The 21,226-nt window shown below is 41.2% G+C and overlaps 1 protein-coding gene across 3 annotated transcripts in view; it reads right to left on the reverse strand.

Annotated features, from left to right (window-relative positions):
* Positions 1–3,374: 3,374 nt before the first annotated feature.
* The window catches only part of dachc (dachshund c), a 23,025-nt gene continuing 5,173 nt past the window's right edge, over positions 3,375–21,226 (reverse strand). Inside the window, exons 2-11 of one of the 3 annotated variants that reach the window (XM_034898644.1) lie at positions 19,274–19,383; positions 16,458–16,568; positions 12,766–12,944; positions 11,884–12,004; positions 11,644–11,778; positions 6,917–7,104; positions 6,082–6,229; positions 5,476–5,604; positions 5,172–5,276; positions 3,375–3,979 (exon numbers count right to left, since the gene is read on the reverse strand). In XM_034898644.1, the coding sequence (XP_034754535.1) occupies positions 3,918–3,979; positions 5,172–5,276; positions 5,476–5,604; positions 6,082–6,229; positions 6,917–7,104; positions 11,644–11,778; positions 11,884–12,004; positions 12,766–12,944; positions 16,458–16,568; positions 19,274–19,383 (1,288 nt within the window). In that variant the 3' untranslated portion in view covers positions 3,375–3,917. Of the gene's footprint in view, positions 3,980–5,171; positions 5,277–5,475; positions 5,605–6,081; positions 6,233–6,916; positions 7,105–11,643; positions 11,779–11,883; positions 12,005–12,765; positions 12,945–16,457; positions 16,569–19,273; positions 19,384–21,226 lie in introns of all 3 variants that reach the window. The other 2 variants (XM_034898645.1, XM_034898643.1) reach the window with 2 other exon arrangements.

Genomic DNA, 21,226 nt, shown 5'->3' on the forward strand with positions numbered 1-21,226 from the left:
CATAAGGATGAAACGGACCGGCAGAGGGCGCTGTTGCTCCGCGTAGAAAACTAGACGATGCTCTCTTGATATTTTACTGATAATCTTATCTAAACAACTCATTCCCATTAAGGTCTTTCATACTGAGGTAATAAAAGAGAACTAGAAATATTAGGAAATTATTTATGTATGATCAACTGCTGAAGGAATGCAACTAAATGAACTATTTCCACCTAGTTTCTATAGTGTTTTTGCAAATGAAAGTAGCCTACTTAGTAATATAATAGACAAAAATAATAAATAAGATAAAAAAAAAAGGAAAATTAATTTGTTTTAGCAGTGATAAATTACTATTACTACTACTACTACAACTACTAGCCTACTACTACTACTACTACCACTACTACTACTACTTCTAATAACAATAACTATAATAATAATAATAATAATAATAATAATAATAATAATAATAATAATAATAATAATAATAATAATAATGTATTTTAAAGCAAAGTAGCAAATAAAACAAACTAAGTTAAATCTAAATAAAACAAGTCACAATAATTGATTGCAGATTGCACCTTGGACCAATTACCACATGATTGAATGCACTTGTAAATTAATTAGGATAAAAGCATCAGCTAAAAAAATGTAATTTAATACACTTATACTATTAAACTATTATTACTACTACTTCAACACTACTACTAATAAAAATAATAATAATAATGATAATAATAATAATCCTAATAATAATAATAAAAAAATATTTTCAAAGCAAAACAAAGAACTGAACAAGCAAGCAAACAAACAAAAAATAAAATGTAAATGATTAAAATGAGTCAAAGTTCAAATATAGAAACGTACATATGAGAAATGAACAGGAAACCCTTAAAAGAAAATGTAGAGTAAAAAAATATTTTAACTATTTTAATAAAACCTCACAAAACATGTTTTATGAGCATGGTCCCTGAACATCACATCACAGTGCATCTGCACAGCGGGGTCATCTCCGTCTATGCACACTTTCTCTGCATAGTGACCACTAAGAGGTCCCTATCCACAGGTTGGAGGAAGGACAGTCTCCTTACCCACAATGCCATCCTGCTGGTATCTGACGGCCCTCAGACAGGGTAGTCCCAGGTCCTGAAGCACCGGTCTAATAATGTTTGATCTTTGTCATTAATGACCACTAGCTCAATATGTAATATGTGTTTATTAGATATGCATAGAAGCAGCAGACAGGGAGTGCTTCATGTCTTGAAGCCATGTGGTCAGCTTTCTGTCAGAGAGGTAAAAGTGTTAATTATCCTTGAGGCCTTGAGCAGGATGTAGCTGCACAAAGTCCAGATTAATGGCTTTTGCGTATGTTTCTCTTGGCCTTATGCACACAGTGTCGTATCTTGTCAAGGTCCAGACTTCCTTTGCAGAGTCCCTGCTTTGTCTTGCACTACCGGCTGCCAGTTTTTCTTCACATCAAACCGTGTGTATACCTTCATGCCTGGCTGTGATTGCTTCTGAGCCAATTGATCCAATGCTTATGTTACGTCCAAGTACATTTGAAAAGATGTGGCGAACAGCTGTCTAATAGTGTTGCATTTCCTCATCATTCACAGATGCAGTATGCATGCGAGTTCCCATTGGTTAGTTCCCAGCCATTAAGTCTATTTGGCTGCTTGTGGTCAGATGTGACTGCAAAGCAGAGCTCAGGAACAGCTTGCTAATTGTGTTTCAGACCTTCTCTGTCACTGATGTAGGAGTGAGGTCTAAAAAGGTTGCGTTGCCCCTGTTCTCAATCAAAGATAATCAGATTAAACAGTGCAGAGATGTGCAAATGTGTGTGTGTGTGCTTACCAATAAAGAGACTCCAGATTTGGAGACAGCCTTGACTCCTGCTGTTTGCTTTGTTCATTAAGATGAGATGAGCAGATGGTTTGCTGGTCTGTTGTGCAGTACACACACGCGGACACACACACGCAGAAACATACACACATGGAAATACACATACACACTTGCATGCTCAGTCCTGTCACCTTAGCTTTATCCTCCATTTATCTTTTCCATGACATGTCTCTCGGCAGGACAATGTGACTGTGAATTGTAAGGGATGCGTGTGTGTGTGTGTGTGTGTGTGTGTGTGTGTGAGAGACAGAGAGATACAAGGGGCTGTGAAAGAGTAGAGCGGTGAGCTGAATTAAGTCAAAAACCTTTTTAGTCAAGACAGCCTCTGAGGTGGTCATCTGAAAAGCTGATGACTCATTCACACATTCATGTATGTGAATCACTGCTTTTCACTTGTCAGCCGCTCTGTATTCAGGAAGAATTGCTTGTAACAGAGGTATTGTTTTAGTTCTGCATCACAGCTTATCTGCCTGTGTCCAGGAAATGGCACACTGCACATTTACACAAGGTTGCACGAGCAAACTCTGGCCTACTTCAAGGATCATTTTGACACAACAAATGACTTCAAAACAATGTGAAATATATTATTTAGGACTTTAGAAAACGTCAGCAAATCGTGAGCATCTTGGAAATGATCTGCTTCATCTGCTATTATTATTCATTGCCCTCCGTATTTGTTGAGGAATACTTAAACTCAGTTCATGATGCTTTCAAATTTATCTAATATGTATGAAGAAATACTTTTTTGTGAAATTTTAAATTACAAGTTGAAATTGATTTATATCGCTAGACAATTTCAGGCCTGCAATCCAAAACAAGTCAGAAAATGTTATTTATTAGCTCACATTTTCACATATCTAATATGGTTCCATCTTGTTCAATGCTAATATTTGGCCAGCAAAGACTATAAAAGAGCCATACATTTTCACACGGCAAAAATGTCTCTATTTTTTTTTTTTTACCCAATTCTAATCTAATTAAATTCTTGTCTCACATTTCTATTAATTTACCAAATATCTCAACTCTTAACTATTTATTGACCCAAGTATAGCTTTTGAAGTCCCTCACCCTGCTTTATATTTTAGAGAAACAAGATTACAAAAAATGAGTGCAGCCACAGAGAAAGAGAGTGCATCGTCATCATGTTTTACTAAAGGAAAGCTTACATTTGATCCCGATCACCCCCTTCCAATCTGTCTGTCGATACTTACGTGTATGTTTTTGAAGATAGTGAAACAATCAATGTCACATCACTACCCAGACGCTCACATGTGTATAGACATGCAAGCACATGGACCTGCCCCTCCTCCACACACAAACAAATCTCAAGGGTTTACCGTTCCACAGAACGCAAAACTGTCACAAAAAAACAACAAAACTATAATAATATAACTATAATATAAATCCATATTTTCTGAGGTGTTAGGTATTTCAGATAAACAAGTAGTTATTAAACAATTATTTATGAAACAAAGAAAGAAGCACTGACACAATTTAATAAAAAGGATTTGTATTGTTTGTATTGTCAAACTGCACTACTGCATAACATACACAATACAAGTCATTTACTGACTGTACAACATGCCATTATGTTTTTCTGATAATAATAATAATAATAATAATAACAAAAATGATGGCTATATATATGTACAGAACTCTGTTACAAGATGTATTCATCACTTGTTGTAAGATAAACAGCACTAACAAAAAAACAAAAACAACTATGGTCATCTTTATCTAGGATCTAAAAACCTCGTTTGAAAGAAACACAGTCAAACACATCTTTAGAATAAAGTACTGTTCCCACTACGGCCAAGATTCAGTGATAACTGCAATAAATTATCAAGAGAACAAAGAAAAAGTTCAAATGTCACCCTTAAAATGTAGGGGAGTCCTCTCTCGGAGGTGGAGATGTGTGTCTCAGATGCCACTGTGTGACCAAGCATGCTTGCTTTATTTCTCATAAACGAGGAATGTTCATCTCTCTATTCTTCCATTCATCTATCCATTCATCCATCCATTCTTCCACGTCGTATTCAGTACATCCCACTGGTCTGCAGGAACACTCTGCCCTCTGAAATCCAGAAAGAAATCCAGTCTAATAAAACACAATCAAAATTCTATAAGTTATAATGAATTTGGACAAATTCTTTGACCACAGTGACTGTAACAGTAGGAGGACAAAATTATGTATGCTATTAATTCATTTGCATAAATATTGAACAAGGCCCCCTACAACCTTGACCAAAGACCATTAATAAAAGATCATTATTAAGTAAGTCTCAGTTGAAAGTGTTTTTCGGCCCCTGATCCCTGTTTTTGGCGATAAAACTTCCTGGCACAAAGGAACCACATCCTGCCCTACTGCCTGACAGACAATTCCCCTTTAAATGATTTATTACTGGGTGTTAATTATGCAAATTATGTCCAAACAAACTCGTCACGAGGACAATTAAGACAGCCCTTAATTAGTGGCCAGTTCTCTTCTTGCTTCACTGACATTCAATTAAAAATTGGCTTTGAACAAGCACGCTGTCTGGTACGGCGGTCCTGGCACGGCGCGGAGCAGAGGTGGGCTGGAACCATGCACTCTTTTGATGAGGCCGGGCTACAGATCACGGCCATTTCTTCTTCTGTCTATTGAGGACGTTGCATGTGGGACAAAATAAATATATTAAACGCCCATCTCCATTAAAACTGCAGCCCCAATGAACTGCCTTATGCTTCATTTAATTTTTGTTCAACTTCTCAGGAGCGGTCTCCCTGTGAAATCTTTGAAAACCCTTCCAGTAGACTGGTCAGTTAAGCATCAGAAGCAGTAAGTAATGATAAAATCTGTTGTCCCACTTCAGTTGAGAGGAGCTAGATAAATCCCCAGCAGCAGGTATATGACTGTTTATTCCACAGTTCTTACACTGAAATGGCATTTTTCAGTCAATTTACCACTGTTAATAAGTAATTTACTCCCCAAAACTTGGTGCAGTACCTTCACAAAGATTGGTACACATATCTTTTCTTTAAACCAAATTCATTCTTACTATATTTAACAACTAGATTGCCAAGAGAAGAATACAAATTATATGACATTTGAAAAGTCTGTAATACGATTGTTAGTTTTGTTTTAGGTTTCTTTAAAATGTCTGTTGGTGAGACAACATTTCACCTGTTTTACTTAAGTCTTTTCTGTCTAATAGCTGCACAACTAAAACATTTGAACTAATCAGAATATGAAGCTGGTTTTTCATAGCTACACACTGAGGAAGCTGTATTAGTTATCTGGACACCTGTACCTTGTACTGTTGCCTTGGTGTCCAGCCTGTTGTCATTGTGATTGCTCCCATCCATGTCCTGGGTCACGCACTCTGTGTGAGGAGGGGCTGCTGATGATTGATGGCCTGTAGTTTGGTCAATAATTTATAAAGACATTTAAATCAGAGGCAAATGAACAGTCAAGGCTATGTTGCAACAAAAGGCTTGGTGACATTTATTATGAAAATTAGAATTACGTTGGTTGTGATACCTTTAGGCTCACAAAAGACTATTGTGAATGAATAAAATAATTAATTATGTCCAAAACAGTGTCTGTTGCAGTACCTGTGTGTGTGTTGGCAGTGTGCAACAGGGTGTGCTCTGCCTGATCACGCAGTTTGACCTCCTCCTCCAAGGCCTCCTGTAGTCTCCTCTTACTCCTCTTTTCCTTCTTCAAGCGCTTCTGGATCAGAACTGAATCGACAGGAGGAAGAAATGAAGGAGAGAAGGAACAACAGATGATGAATGTCAAGTAAATGTGTTTAGCAAATAAAATTATTCAGATGCTACGTTTATATCTATGGACTTTGAAGGTATTGGGAGCTTTTTGTGTTTTCAGTAAGATTTGTATTTTGGAGTAATAGTCGGTAAATGCTCCTGGTTTACAGTTTAATACTAATACTGGAAGAACACTGTTCATGAAATCAAAGTGGATGCTTTCACAGAGGAGTGACAGCGGACAGCAGAATTGTCAGTGTTTAGATGTAAAAAGGAACACAATGCCAGTGTTCAGAACAGAAAACATATATGATAGTTTTGTGAGGGAATACCAAAATATTTTCAGGTAATAATCTTCATTTAACACAGCTGAGGGTTTCCGCTGCATTTTCTGCAAACCTGAGTATCTATCCCTAAGATGCATTATGTGATGCTTGGTATGGTGTGGCCTACCTCTGTTTTTCTGCTCCATGCTAAGCTGTCTCTCCAAGGTCTCTCTGAGCTCCCTCTCCCGGACTAGCTCCATCTTTAGCTCCGTCCTCTCCATCTGGTCCTGCTTCTCCTGCGCCCGGGCGTTCTCTATTGCAACCCTCAGCAGACCCTGCTTGGAGACACACAGGAACGCATCAACAGGTTACACACTGATCAGAAGCCAGGAGAGGTGTCTGTCTTCTTCAAAGACTTGCACCAGAGAGATAAAAATACCCTTACTTCACCTAATCCTTAGTAAATATTTAACACTTATAATACCACTTTAAAAAAAGGCAGTCTGTTTTCAATAGTTCAATATCAAAATGATTTGAAATGATCTGTAGTTAATATGTGTAATATAAAAAAGGAGCATTTAAAGCTTTTTACTGTTAAAATCAAAAGATCTCAAAGAATTTGGCTCTTCCTAAGACAATGTTTGGTCTAATGTTTCAGTCAGGTGTATAATTCCTGGATTTACTCGGGCAGGAAAAGAAAAAAGAAAGAAAATCTGATTTTAACCTTATGAAAGTCTTTTAACTAAATGCTAAGTGCCATCACATCAGGGTCAGATAAGGTAAAGACATGTTTTCTTCTTCCTGTGAAAACCCAGCCAGTCAGTGCTTTCATTGTGACTGTGCTATAACAAAGACATGTAAAATCGGAGAAGCAGGTCAGCACATGCCTATCCCAATTACTGCACATCCTAAATGGCTGCCTCATCTGCTATTTACCATTTCAGGAAATCCCAAATAGCGACTCATCTCCCGTCCTATTCATCTCAGAGTATAATAATAAGAAAGCCCCGGCAGAGCCTCACCTGGATGTTTGTGAGCAGGGTCTCTATGGAGGACAAGCCTTCCGGGAAGATGAAGGGAGTGTGGTGAAGACCTGCTGGGAGCTTCTGTCCTGCGGGGTAAGATACCCTCTCACAGCCTGATGGGGGTTTGTGGTAGACTTGTCTATCACAGCTCTCCCTGGTTGTCTGAGCAGCCAAGGAGCTATTATCTGGAGGGCAGAGAGACATTTAAAAGTCTAGTCTGTTGAATCAATTTAACACAAAAGGCTTACAGTTTATTCTACTTTACCTTTGTAGACATATTCTATATTTTTCTTCCCATGAAAAGACCAACAATGAATTGATCCAACCTGCAAGTACTTTGTGTGTAGCCAAAGCCTGGTGTAGCTGACTCTGTGCCATTGTCCAAAAAACTATTAATCAATGTGCAACATTTTAGCTCTGGGTAAGATCCCTTCATTACCCTGAACACTACCCTGGACACTGTAGTTTATTTAGAAGTCGTTCCCACATACACCATTCTGCTATAGTAAATACTCAGAAGTGCACCAAATCTGTGACGGAAAATAGTCTGCAACAAATGCACAGTTTACTCGTGTTTGAGTAACATCTGCTAAAAACTATTGCCCAGCTGCTTTATGAAATAACGTGGCCGTTTAAAAAAACAAACAAGGAAGTATATATTCATGAGCTGTTTTTTTAATATGTATGTCTTAAGTAGAACCAGATGGGCTTGGGGATGTGCACCAGGGTAGGGAAGTCAGAAAGTGCTGGGAGATGGCATATACAGAAGAAGAAATACAAAGAATACCCCCATCCTTATCCATTAAGCACTAATATACAGTATATGATTTTACTTTCTTTTCTGAAATGACGACACCTTCCAAATGATTATTTTTATAGTTTTAAATGTAAGTGTAAAGTGCATTAGGTTTCCAGAAACATCTTCTGATGCACAACCTTGGACACATCATCAGTGTTGTATGCAGGAGTCACTGGGTGTTTCGGATCTTGCAACAGACACCCTCATCCCGGCGACCCGACCGAGGCTGATCAGACCCCGACCTGTGTCCAAGTGACATTGTACTGCCCCCACTGTTCTCCCCTCTTCAACCAGAGCCATCTGGATGCTTTCTCTGCTGCCTCCGCATTGTTGCCTATGGCTCTTCTTTGGTTAGCACCTGTTATGCCCAGCATGCTGTAGGCCTTGCTCAGGGAGTGACTGGCAAATCCCCTACTGCCCACCTCTACTGACATCCACCTGGTCCTCCATCCGTTCCTCCGACAATCTTCCACCGGTTCTTGGTAATTCTCCCTCTTTCTCTCTCAAGCCTCCTTCATCCTCCCAGGTCAGCTCCAACAAGATCAGTTGTTTTGTGGCCTCAGAGACCAAGGTGATTTCAGGTTTTGATTTGCATTAGGTGAGGTGTATATGAATTTAAGGACCTGGTTATGCCTTTATCGATACCGGCCCTCACCCAGCGCCCTGGAGCAGCTGCTCAGGATGTGTTCTAATGTCCTTATTTTGGAACAGAGGGGGCATGCAGGTGTTTCTATTTTCCCCATGTGCACATGTTTGATGGACATGGGAGGACATCATAGACCCCCTAAATCAAGAACTTGATCTCTCTTGACCTCTCCTTTCTGCTGGCAAAGTCATACTGAATCTCTGTTAAGCTCTCAAGTCTGGCTCTGCCTTGCACAACTGTTTAAAGGATGGCTTAGTGCTTCAGCCGAGTCTCTGCTTGGTGGACTCCCTCCGAATCCAGAGTACTGAAAGGGTTCCTCCCTGACTGAGCTAAAAGTGCGCCTGAGCTTGTTGGTGTTCCCATATAGCCCGATGTTACTTAGGCTATGCGGCAGACTCAGCCATCATAGATAGCTGCTCACTTGTGGCTCAAAACCTTCCACCACAGTCATGGGGGCCTCATGGATAAGCAGAGGCCAGAGGATTCTTGGGAGGATTCCATTGCCTTGATGGAGTCTCTGTCATTCAGGCTGCAGCTGAAGACCTTCCCAAGGCTCTTCACTTGTCTTGACTGATGGGATTGGTGTTCTCCCAGCCTGAAGTGGAATCTGTCTGTAACCTTCCCCTTCTTTAGAACCAGAGATGTGGACTTTTTATAGTCGCTATAGATGCAAATGGGGTGACTTAAAACTTAGACACCATCACCACCATCCCCAACATCACCAGGAAACAAATTATGTCCTGTTCAATATATTGCTTCCAAGAATTCACGTGCCATGTTTGTTTTAAACCTGCAAATGGATCATTATTCCAGCACAATACATAATCAGGCTTGAATGTAAATTTCTATAATTTATAGCGTACCAATATATGCACTTAATGTCTTGTAAACATATCAAGCCCAACAGTAAATAGGTGTTTACACTAATTACTGTGTGTGTGTGTACGCATATGCAGAAATCCTGGTTTGGGGTTGTGAAATGTGATTTGCCTTTATTAGCTGGCACTCTGCCTATTGATAATGCATCACAGCTTGACATCTCCCATAAAAAAGCTTAGAAGCTGCATTATGGATGACCATCTGTTTGTAAACCTGAGAACTGTGTGTTCCTGATTCGTGACAGTAGGGGAAATGAAGATTAGCAATTTTTTTCCACATCAGGCAGTTGCTCACTTTTTTGCATTTACTGTCATCCGAGCCACTGACGAAGAAGACGTCCTGGGAGTCCGGCGGGTACTGGAGCAGAGACGAGTGTGAACGTGCAATGTGATATCTGGCACTTTTCTCTGTCTGTGACAAATGACGGTGTTTTCTCCACTTAGCTGACCACAGCATCTTCTGCTCCAAATCCACCCACCTCCCCTACTCTGCCTCGGCCTCACGTCTTGGCAACTGTCACATTCAAGGTGTTTCACAGATGAGAAGCAATACCCCACCCCCCTCCTCCTCTTTCTCCCTCTTTCTTGCTAAAAGCATTGCTCTGTAGAGAAAGGTAATTAGCAGGTGCTGGCGAGCTCAGCGGAGGGCATCCAACTACACTCCCGTGGCTCACATACAGACAGACACACACACACACACACACACTCGTAGCCGGTGAAGTGCGTAGTCAGCAGCGTGGGCTCCCTAGGCTCCTTGGATGTGACTGATCCTTTATTGAGTTACTGTTTTACGCCTACTTTACCTCACACTCACACGTTTGGCATAAATACACACACACACACACACACACACACACACACAGACACACACAAACACACAAACACACTGCTGCCAGCTCGTTTGATCATTTACCCATCTCCCTAACCAAGATCACTGTCTGATTTTCTCTTTTCTCACAAACTTTATCTCTCTTTTTCCCCTCTCTTATTCCTCTCCCACCCGTCCCCAGGGCTAATGAACTTCACCACGTGAAGACTGCCAGTCAGCGGAAGAGAAAAGGAGGTAGGAAGGGAGGGAGAGAAGGAGAGAGACAGACAGAGAATAAAATTCTGCTGATGTTTGGTTAATGGGAGTGAGGTGTCAGGGATGGCCTCTGATCTTTGCTGCATGGATACGTTGTTCAAAGACCACTGAAACAGCACACACAGCCAAAACTGACTCACATACAGTAGCCTTCACACACACTCAGAGATTATCATACAATGGATTGGCAGAATGACAGCGCTGAAGTGCTCTTTGAAACTCTGTACAATCCATGATAAACCTATCTTGTGAAGTTGTAGGTTGAATACAAAAGCCTGCAATCTAGCAAATGTACATGCGTTTAATTTGCATGCAGTAAAATCAATTGAAAATCAATTGCATAAATGCGATGCCTGATGCATGGCATTCACGTTGTTGGTGCCATCACTGCTTTGTCAATATATTCACAGATACCTGACAGCCTCTGAGACCTTACCTGGGAGTCCTTTGTGATTTTTAGATTCGATTACTGAATAATGTGATTCAGTATTAGAATACATTTACACAGGCGTGTGCACACACATACAAACTCTCAGTTTCTCCCCCTCTCTCTCTCTCGCGCAGTACATTTCTGCTGACTGTTTGTCCTTGAGCAGTCCTCATTAAGCTAATGCAAACCTCCCTGACAGAGAGAACCAAACAACTGACGTTGCAGCACCGTGGCAACGCGGGCCCTAACGACAGGGAGGCGGTCGTTATGCAGATGAGGTCCAGCTGAGAGCACGGGAGGCCGCCTGGCTCGTTAGGCCGCGGCCCGGCAAATGGCTCACTAATGTAACACTGCTTCCTGGTCTAATGGAGCCCTGTTTTGCAGAATTATTTGTCTTTGCTCTCTGTGGGAAAACAGGGGGGCCACCGACAGCGTGAAGGAGTGGAGGAAGAGGAGGAAGAGGAAAGAAGCGATGAGACAGTGATTCCTTATCGACCTGTTACTGAGATAATTCTTTCTTGTCACCCCTTAGAAACCCAGAAACCCTTTGTTTTTTTTAAATAAAACGTTTTAAATAAACCATGCCAAACATGTGCCACAAGTGTGTAAATGGTGACACAGATGGATGGATTGAATGTGTTGTACTGTATTGCCAGGCTTTGTTCAAAGGCAATTGATTTGTCAGATAAATAATCATTACTGATTAATAATCATTAAATGATTAATGACTTTAACTAGACATTCTCAGAAAACAGCAAGAACTTCAAGTTTGAAGTGAAGCTGACATTTCATTTGACAAATTTGAGTAATGTAAGAGATTTTACATCACTTTTATAGTAAGACTTAAGGCATACTTACAGCTTTCCATAAATAACAGTGTATCGTACCTCTGTCAGTGTTGCCCCTCTTGTTCTCCTTGCTGTACTCCACTGAGGTCCCATCTGTCTCTCTGGCCCCATGCACCACACCAGGGGACTGCCCCAACACATTGTGACTGGATAACAGGCCATCATCATGTGCGTCTGAAACAGAAAAGTCAAAGCCGATCATAATTTACAAATTCCTCACAGGGATTGTTTTAGCTAAAGGATTTCTGTGAGAATACTTTCCCACAGGTGAGTACGTACGTGTGCTTTCTGCAGTGCGTTCTGTGTGAGACGGTGAACTAGACACACTGCTGCTGTGATTGGATGACATCTGAGCTTCGTCCAATGAGGGAGAAGGGGAGGGGCTGTCACACACTCGCTCCTACCGAACCAAACCAAGAAAAAAAAGATTATAGTGACAAAATCAGCTGACGATTATAGCTTAGAAAGTACAAAACATTCAAAATAAACAAACCCCAAAACATGGATCTCACTTTACTTTGGGAACTTTCCTAAAAACTGAGTAACACACAGAATGTTTGTCGTACTTTTTATGCTTCCAATTGATGCCTTTTGAGGCTGAATATTTTGCTGAAAAAGAAGACAGATAGTAGATACTGGATTCTGTGTTGGATGATCTTAAGTCTAAAGTTCAAATCTAAAGAACCCATTTTGGCATCATATAATACTTCTAAACCTCATTTAATTTAACAGTGAGTGAAACCACTAAAACTTAAGACTGTTTTTCAGCGTTTCTGACATGTATCCTGTGTACAGGATTTCTCAAATATTTATAAATAGATATGGGATTGGCCTTAAGCCAAAGAACAAGAATTATTGTACATTCTGTGATCCAGTGATCCAGAACTTGGATATCCACCAATAGACAATTACCGTTTTGTTAGCCATACTCATGAGATAGAAACTCAATTCTAAATTCTGTGTTTAAATGATCAAAAGAGCTTAAATTCACGGGTTACGAAATATGTCTTTGGATGTTAAAGTTATTTAATTTAGTGTTTAGATTTTTTTAACATCAATTTTATGTAATTAGAACTCTGATTTCATTTCAGGAGATTCTGGGTGTCACATCGACTCTGGCTGGTGGTCAGATCCACCGGGCTGACGGGCCTCTGAGTTCACCTTAATGACGGAGGCGGGAGCCCTGGCATGGGGCTTGGCGTGGAGCTGCGCCACGTTGGCCATGCTAGCAAGCGTGCTCAGTCGGTTCATCTGGCCCATCGCCATTGAAACGGAGGCCGGCGCCAGGCTGGCAGGGATCAGAGGATGTGACATCATCATGAAGGGCAACTGATCCAGAACTGGTGGGGGAGAATAGAATAAAATAGAAAAGAGAAGTATTGAAGGAGGGAGAGCACAGTAAGATAGAAGATAGAAGGTTAGACCAGCAGATCACTTCAAAGGCCATCAAAGTTGCACAATGCATTTACCCAACATGAAACACATCTTGTCTCTCTCTTTTTTCATTTTTTGCTTCAGTTGTATTCATTCATCACAACTTAAAGGCTCTGCTCAGTCCCGTGCTGCGTACTGAACTGAAAGCACACAGCGTCTCTGGTTCTCTGATGACAGAATTGAAACTGGACACCAATGTCATTCCTCTGTGATGTCAATATTACCTGGATGACTGCTCAGCTTCTAAAGCCCGACTCAAAAATATGTGTGCATGTGCATGTAAAGGGTTCAGAGTGTTGTGCCGTGCTCCATCCTATTCCTATGGGTATCGTCAAGCGACTTTAACGTGCACGCCCGATGTGAAAAAACATGGTTCTGTACCACAACGGTAAAGATCCACTGAAGTGTGGTGTCTCAACATCATACATCCACAGGCCATGCAGTTGCTGAATCTGTCTTCGACAAAGGTTAATTTGAAAGATTTTTGTCTACTTCTACTGGATGGTTGCGTCACATTCAACAGATTAATTTCATAAAGATGGGCATTGGCCTGCATATTTGCAAATGTAGCGCCTCCTTCCCAAAATGCTTTGCGTGCATGTTAAAGTCGCTCAACGTCACCCATAGGAATAGAGTGGAGCGCAACAGAAGCGTCGCACTGACAAAGGGATAACCACCGTAAAACACACTCACCTGGCTCATTACAACACAAAGATGTAAAAACAGTGATGGCCTAAATATGTTTTTGTGATGCTTAGCCTCTCTGGAAACTAGATACCTTTTTTTTTTTCAATGCTCTGGTATTTTCTTATTATCTTGGCCAATCTGTTGTTCGCATTCCTGTCGTTACGACAAGCATCCACTATCTTTAAAGAAAATCCTTCCTCTCAACAGTACCCTAGTGGGTTGTTGCAGTCCCTCTATTCATGAAACAAACAATCCTGTTGGGGGGGTGGGGGGTGGGGAGAAAATGACATAAATATTTATCATTTAATAAAAGGAAAAACAAAAACAAAAGAAACACAGGGAGGAAGTGGAACAAAAGAAGCTGATGGCAGTCCTGGTGCTGGGCCAGCAATGCACGCTGGGTAATTATAAACACAAAGGAAAAAAATCTTGGACTCTATTCCGCACAATTGTCACAAATAATAGAACGAGTGGATGGAAACAAAAAAAGGCTATCCAAAGAGGAGAGATGAAATAGAACAAATAATGGAGGGAAAGGAAAGAAAGAGGAAAAAAGAAAGAGAAAGTAAAGAAAAGGCAAACTAAAAAATAAAGAGTAAGGCGTTGACTTTATGAGTCAGGCTTGCTGGACATATGTGCGGGGCTTTGTGCATTTGGCAGATTAGTCTCTCACTTGCCCAGAGCAGAAACCAATCCCAACAAAAGATCAGTCTGAATGGAGCTAAATAACCAGATGCTCCGACAATCAACTAGCAGCCAACACCAAATATTAAGCCTTGGTTAGAAACCAGTGCTCCACTTTTGTCACCCCCACCCCTTAAACCCCACCTTCCTCTATAGTTTCATTTTCACTCTCCCTCTTCTTAACTCTGTTTTTTTCCCCCTCTCTTTGCTTTCTTTGCCCTCCCATCACTCTCTCTTTATGTTTCATTAAAAAACATCAAAAGTCAAAGTGCCTCTCTTATGTTTATCCAAACAAACCATTACTGTAAACAAACAGTTACTGTAAATTTCCCAGAAGATCTTGTTAAATGCAGAAATGGCTGCTCCCCGCTCTTCCCCAGCCCATAAGGTGTCACACTCAGCATTTGTGAGTGTGTGTGTGTGTGTGTGTAATCTGAGATTGCCTTTGTAGTGGTTAAAGCTCTGGTAGGGGCCTATCCTTCCCATAAGGCCGTGGGTGGCGGTATGGAAAAAACACATTGTTCTTATGTGTGTATGTATGCCTGCGCTGCATGTTTGTGTGTGTGTGTGTGTGTGTGTGTATATGTGTGTTTCCACTTGACTCTATCATTAACAGTGATTAAGCTTTACAGGTTTATAATGGCTGGTGGTAACCATGCCATCTAACTGCGCACAGATGCTGGCAGTTGTAACTGTGGTATACAATGGTAAACAATGCTTAAGACTTAAGAGTGTTTACAGACACGGGTAAAGAAAAAGATTTAATACACACACATGCACACACGCTCACACACACACACACACACACTTACACGCCCACAAAATGTCTGATAAACATAAGGACACTTTTTTCTTTCCATTGCTGTCCTAAAGCCTTGCAGTATGAGCTACATGGTAAGTGTGTGTGTGTGTATGTGTGTCCGAGGTGGATAGCATATTCCACACAGACCTCCATAAGCCCTGTCATCTGTCTAAACACACTGATGTCGCTTTAACCTGTCGATAACAGTGGGGGCGGTGCGTCCCATTTTTTTGTGTGTGTTAGTGTGCGTGTTATTGTGCGTGTAAGTGTGTGCGTGTGTCCGTTCCTCCATCGATTGTCCAGCATTTGTCGTTTGCATTCAAGATAGTGAATTACAGAGAAGACTATTGATTTGGCTTCAGCCTCTCATCTTATTCGTCTCTCTATCATCCCGGTGTGCTTGCTGCTGTCCACCGGTGCTCCACTTTTGCTGGCTACTCTCCTTTACTGCAAAGCCAGGGGTCAGTGAAGTAAATGTTTTTTAATATAATATGACTAAATAATATACCTGCACAAGTACCCAAAGGGATGATAATACACTGCTTACTTTGAAAAACTTTGAAAAGTAAAGACTTTCCAGTAAATTCAGATCAAATTTTTGACTCAATACAACAGACCAATGCGTGTTGAGCATGAGTAACAGAGCTGGTTTACCACACTCACTTGATGTGATCACAAAGATGTACTAATGATTTTCCGGCAACATTTTGGGGCCACAGAGCGGATGACCGACTGTATTTTTCAGGATACGTTTCCTGATACTCATCAAATCCCACAAGTATGCAAACAAATCCAAGCTGAAGGAAATATTCCCCCATGCAGGCATTTATCACAGCCTGAAAGCAATGGAATAAAACCTACAAAACTGGTGATAAAACATATATGTCCTCCTTATGTTATTATGGTTTGGATTACCTGACCTAGATGTTTATTTCTAATTTCATCTGAACAACTGACTTACTGCTGCTGTAGTTTGTTTTCAATTCCTAGTCTCTTAGAGGAAACATACAGGCAGCAGATATGGTGTCACATCCTGGTTGTAATCAGCTTGCTTTAGCGGCTGCACATAAACACAGCTGCTCAAGTCGCATTGACTTGGCATCATAGATGTGTACAGACAACAACCGTACGACGTGTTGTATGACCGTGATTACACATATGCTGCACAGACGCATACGTGTGTGTGTGTGTGTATGTGCGTGTGTGTTTGTGTGAGTGGATAGATGGACAAACAGATAACACGTACCCAGTCCGTGGTTGGGGTCACCGTTCTCTCCGTTTGGCCCGCCATGGTTTTGGTTGCTGTGGTAACTGGCCAACGCCTCCAGCTTGATCTTCTTGGCCAGGGCAGACAGATCTGAGAGGGAGACAGATATATAGAGAGGAAGAAAAAGAACAGAAAGAAAGAAGAAGAATCAATAAGAGCCAGATCAATGGCCCCGGTGGAGGATTAGAGCAGTGGGTAGGCAGGAGGTTGTCATGGGAAGACAGAGGCCAGCCATTCATTCTGACTGCACCGCTGCACCGGCCATTTAGCCTGCCAGGGAATCAGCAGTGATAGGAACAAGCCAAGACATTCATCTCTCCCACACAGGGACATCACATCCCACAGCACGGCGCACACACTCAGCAGCGGCAGCAACTCCACCTTTCTGCCAGACAGTACTTCTTTATCAGTGTAAATTAGAAGCATTTAAAAAAAAAGTGATACTTTTAGATGGAAGATACTTTTTAATAGAGGTTGTGCACTTTGGGATAATAAGAAATGGAGAGTGACAAAATGTGGAAGAGGGCTAAGCCACATTTTAATTTGTGTCTAGAACCTCAGAAGGTAGTTTGACCCCCAGATCAACCTTTAAAACTCTCTTATGCCAAAGAAAATTAAATATCTCTTTCACTAATACAGACAAACACAGCAAATTATTAAAGTTGGACAAACCACGCAACTGTGCAAACAAGCCATAAGTCTTAATTTCCTGATCTTGGATACATAAAAACATTTGCTGCAAACTACAAACTGATGAGTGTTTTTTCTTTGTTACACAAATGGTTTTCTGGTTTTCTTAGATGAATCTCTGCCCAAGACGTAGACAAACAAATTGTTCCTTTTCTTCTCATCTTCTCTCCTTCCTTTTCCTGCCCTCTTCCCTGCTCTCCTCCCATCCCCTCTCCTTACTTTACCTTTTCAAATGTCAGCATCACAGCGGGACATAAGCCACCGTGTTGCGTGTGTATGTGTGAGTGCACGAGGGCGAGAAAAAGAGACTAAGGAGGATCACATCAAAGATTTCCCCTGCCTTTTACGCTCAAATGTCCTCCCTCTCTCTGTCTCTTTCTTGCCTCTCATGTGGCCAGCCCTAATCAGTAGCGTTGACATTGCCGCCGTGCCCTCTCCTTTGGTGGAAAAAGACTCTTTTCCCACTGAGAAAGATGCTCTTGAACACTCACGCATGCACAACACACACATATACACACACACACTCAAGCACCTTTGAACAGTGAGAGGAAGCGAAGCTAACAGAAAATGGCTTCTTTTGAGGCGCGGAATGAAAAGATCAGGTTGCAGTGAAGAGCACAAAGCCAAGGGCAACTTTGAGAGCAGTGAGGTGCCAACAATTACTTCTCTCCCTTTCTCTTTGCCACACACACACACACACACACACACACACGCAGCCACGCACGCACGCATGTACTCACACACACAAACGCACATCTGTTTGTGACGAGAACAAGCAGACATGGCCTTTAGCAGGCAGTTGACTGAGACTGTTCAAAAATATAAAACAGATAACAAATAACTGAATGTCCTTCAGACATTTTTGCTCATCTTTTCACCTGCAACGGCATTCAAAACTGTTTAATTACCCTAAAACTTAATTTCATACTTGAACAGACGATTAATGAGCTTGGGTGTAGTACACAAGAAAAATGGGACATTTTATAGTAAAAAACAACAAACAATTTAAACAATTTATAGGAGTTTTTACGTAAATGTTACAATTGATTTCAAAGATGGTTTAGAGGCCTCTACATTATGAATCTGGCCCAACTTAACAGAGGACTTTGTGTACTTATAATTCAAGAAAAAAAAGGCCAACTTGCAAGTTATGAGTTGTTTCTCGCATGTCAGCAGTTTGTATGCTAATTTTATTAATCAACACACAGGTCGCCTCCCAGAACCCCTCCTCCTCACCCTATTGATGATGGGTAAAATGTGTCATTATGGGGGTCTGCAGGAAAAGTAGAAAACACATCCTCTGCCTATTCTGCATAAGCAACCTGCACTTTTCTATAAACTGATGGAAGTAACTTAGCTGGCTACTAGGTCATACGTTCCGATAGCTGGAAGGAGAACTAAATTTGAACTTTGAAAGCAGCTCCTCTGAGGGATGAAGCTACATTCTGTCACAAATTCACAGTTTAAAGCAGCTCAAGGAACCAAAAGAGGGATTTCTAATGTGATTTCTGTAAAGTTCTGAAGACTTACAAACCTTGACCTTATGAAAAAGGGAAAATTGGGATTTAGAGAGTCAGAGAGGCCTTTCCTTTTTAATGATCAATGATCGGCAGCTGAATTGAATGGATTTGGCCATGCTTTATGCCAAATGACTGAAGTCTTTTACTGTATTGTCAAATGTCGTATAGAGTCTCCCAAATAATATTGATATCAATTATAAATTTAATTAAAGAATGCATTTATATTTGACAAAATTCTAAATTGAAGGTAACAAATTTGCCTATCAAACAAGGCAAAGACGAGAATGAAATTTTGTAAAATCTAACAAAATTATACAAATGTAATTCGTGAAAAAAAAAAGAATCACTGATAAAATATGTAAAACCTTTTTGGAAAGTGCCAATTCTGTAACTTGAATGTGATTTCAGACTAGTCAATGTAAGATGTAACCTGGACATCATAATTATATGGTGTCAATGATTCCCCTAAAACAGTGGTAGTTTATTATGTCTGTGTGCCTGTGTGATATTGTTTCTACAATACACATGTGCACATGGGTACATATGTACGGTACTGTATGTCTGCGGTGAGGCCTGGGTGGTCACCTGCAGGAGGTATGATCCCAGCGTGCATCAGACCGCTGTGGGACAGCATGTGGTGAGTCCCGCCCTCTGTCACACTCTGCAGCCTCTTGGGCGGTCGTCCCGGCCTCGAACTGCAGGCGGAAAAACACAAGTTAACGTTCGTTATTAGTCAATGTAATACTTAATACTTCCTCAGTCAGTCGGTTTTTCATACTGAGACTGAGATGGGTGGCCTGGTTAGAGAAACTGCCTTTCAGTCTATAAACCTCTGATCCTGCTGAAGTGTCAACAAGAAAAACATTGAAACCTGACCGGTTCCAGGAAGGCTGCTGTACAGCAAATCTGACCTCCCTGTGGATGCAAGCAAGCAAAAAAGGAGTTTCCCTATGGTATCAATAAAGCACCTCATTACTGTTCAGCTTACTCATTTGTTTGCTTATTAAATGTGTTCGCTCACCTTCTTCCCTCCCCATCCTTTCTTCATTGGTCATTCATTCCCTTTTTTCCCGCCATGTCACACATTTCCTTAATAAAGGCTGTGACTACAAGCAGATTCACATGGTTTGATTGAGCAGGGCATGCTCAATCAATCCTTAAGGAGGTATGTGAAAAGCTGTCAGCCATCACTTTGGCTCTGACTAAACGTTGTGAATGTCCTGACAGGGGAAATGACACGGGCCACATCAGGCTTAATGACAACCAGTGCAGCTCATCTCCTTTTATACCAGATTGACATTGGATAACATGAGTCTGTGGGCGAGTGCATGTGTCTGCGAAGTGTGTGTCTGTGATATTAAAAGACAGAGTAAGTAAAAGAGGGAAAGAAGGGGTGACAGAGCAACATAACAACATAAAGATGAAAAAGGGAGATGGATGGAAAGATGAGGAGATGTGGAGTAAAGAGGAAAAGATGAGAGGAAACACATCAAGGGAGAGTCCGAGAGTGAGAAAAGGTGGAAAAGAGTCAAAAAAGAGGGAGATAGACTAGCAGCAGCAGCAGCTTCCTAGCGTGGGGTGTCTTTGAGCAGATTTTAATTAGAATCTAATCCAGCCGTCATTAAGGCCCCATAAACGAAGCTGTCAGTCAGGAGATTAATGGCGCCTCATTTGCATATTGCATATAATTCATCAATTACCCAGCAGAAAGGACCAATCCCCTGTTGACACACCCACTGGCTGAGGGGGGTAGGGTGGGGTGTGGGGTGGACAGAGACAAAAAGACAGAGAGAAAGATTGTGTCACTAACTGTGAGAGAAAAACAGGTAGCTTGAGTGTGTGTGTGTGCGAGCATGTGTGTGATGATGTCTGGTATGCGTGTGGTGTGTGTGTATGAAGTGTTCAAAGGTTAATTTGATGAGCCGATGAGCTCCACAGTTCCTGCCCTCAGTTTTAATGAGTTGTTATTATTGTCTCTTATTATGGGCCCAGACCGACTGGGATGTGACAGCTGACATCAGATATCTCTCTCTCTCACACACTCACACTCACACTCACACTCACACACACACACACACACACACACACACACACACACACACACACACACACAGGCACGTAGACAGTGAAAGACACACACTCAGGTAGACATACACATATTCACACCCACACCCTGACAGACAGACAGCAGGAATGTACAAGAGGGATGAAGTTGTGAATGTGTGTGTGTTGTTTTTTCAGAGGAAGGGGTGTATTCACATCACACAAGATTTTTTGCAGTGCATATAGAGCAGCATATTGTGCTTAACAAAAGCAGGAAATGTATTTTTAGGTCTCAAGTATAAAGGTAGAGGAACACAGTTGAAACACCTCATATATGCACACACACTAGTGCAGAAGCGAACACGGGGGGGGGTTATAAACTGAGGTTCTGAGTATAAAATACACAGAGACCAAAGACTGTGGTTGGTTTTTTACAGCAGCCGCTTCCCTTTCCCTTACTACTGTTTATTTGCACACACTAATTAATGGCCTGTG

Source organism: Etheostoma cragini, chromosome 17 (genome assembly GCF_013103735.1).
Source record: "Etheostoma cragini isolate CJK2018 chromosome 17, CSU_Ecrag_1.0, whole genome shotgun sequence".
NCBI classification, from domain to species: Eukaryota; Metazoa; Chordata; class Actinopteri; order Perciformes; family Percidae; genus Etheostoma; species Etheostoma cragini.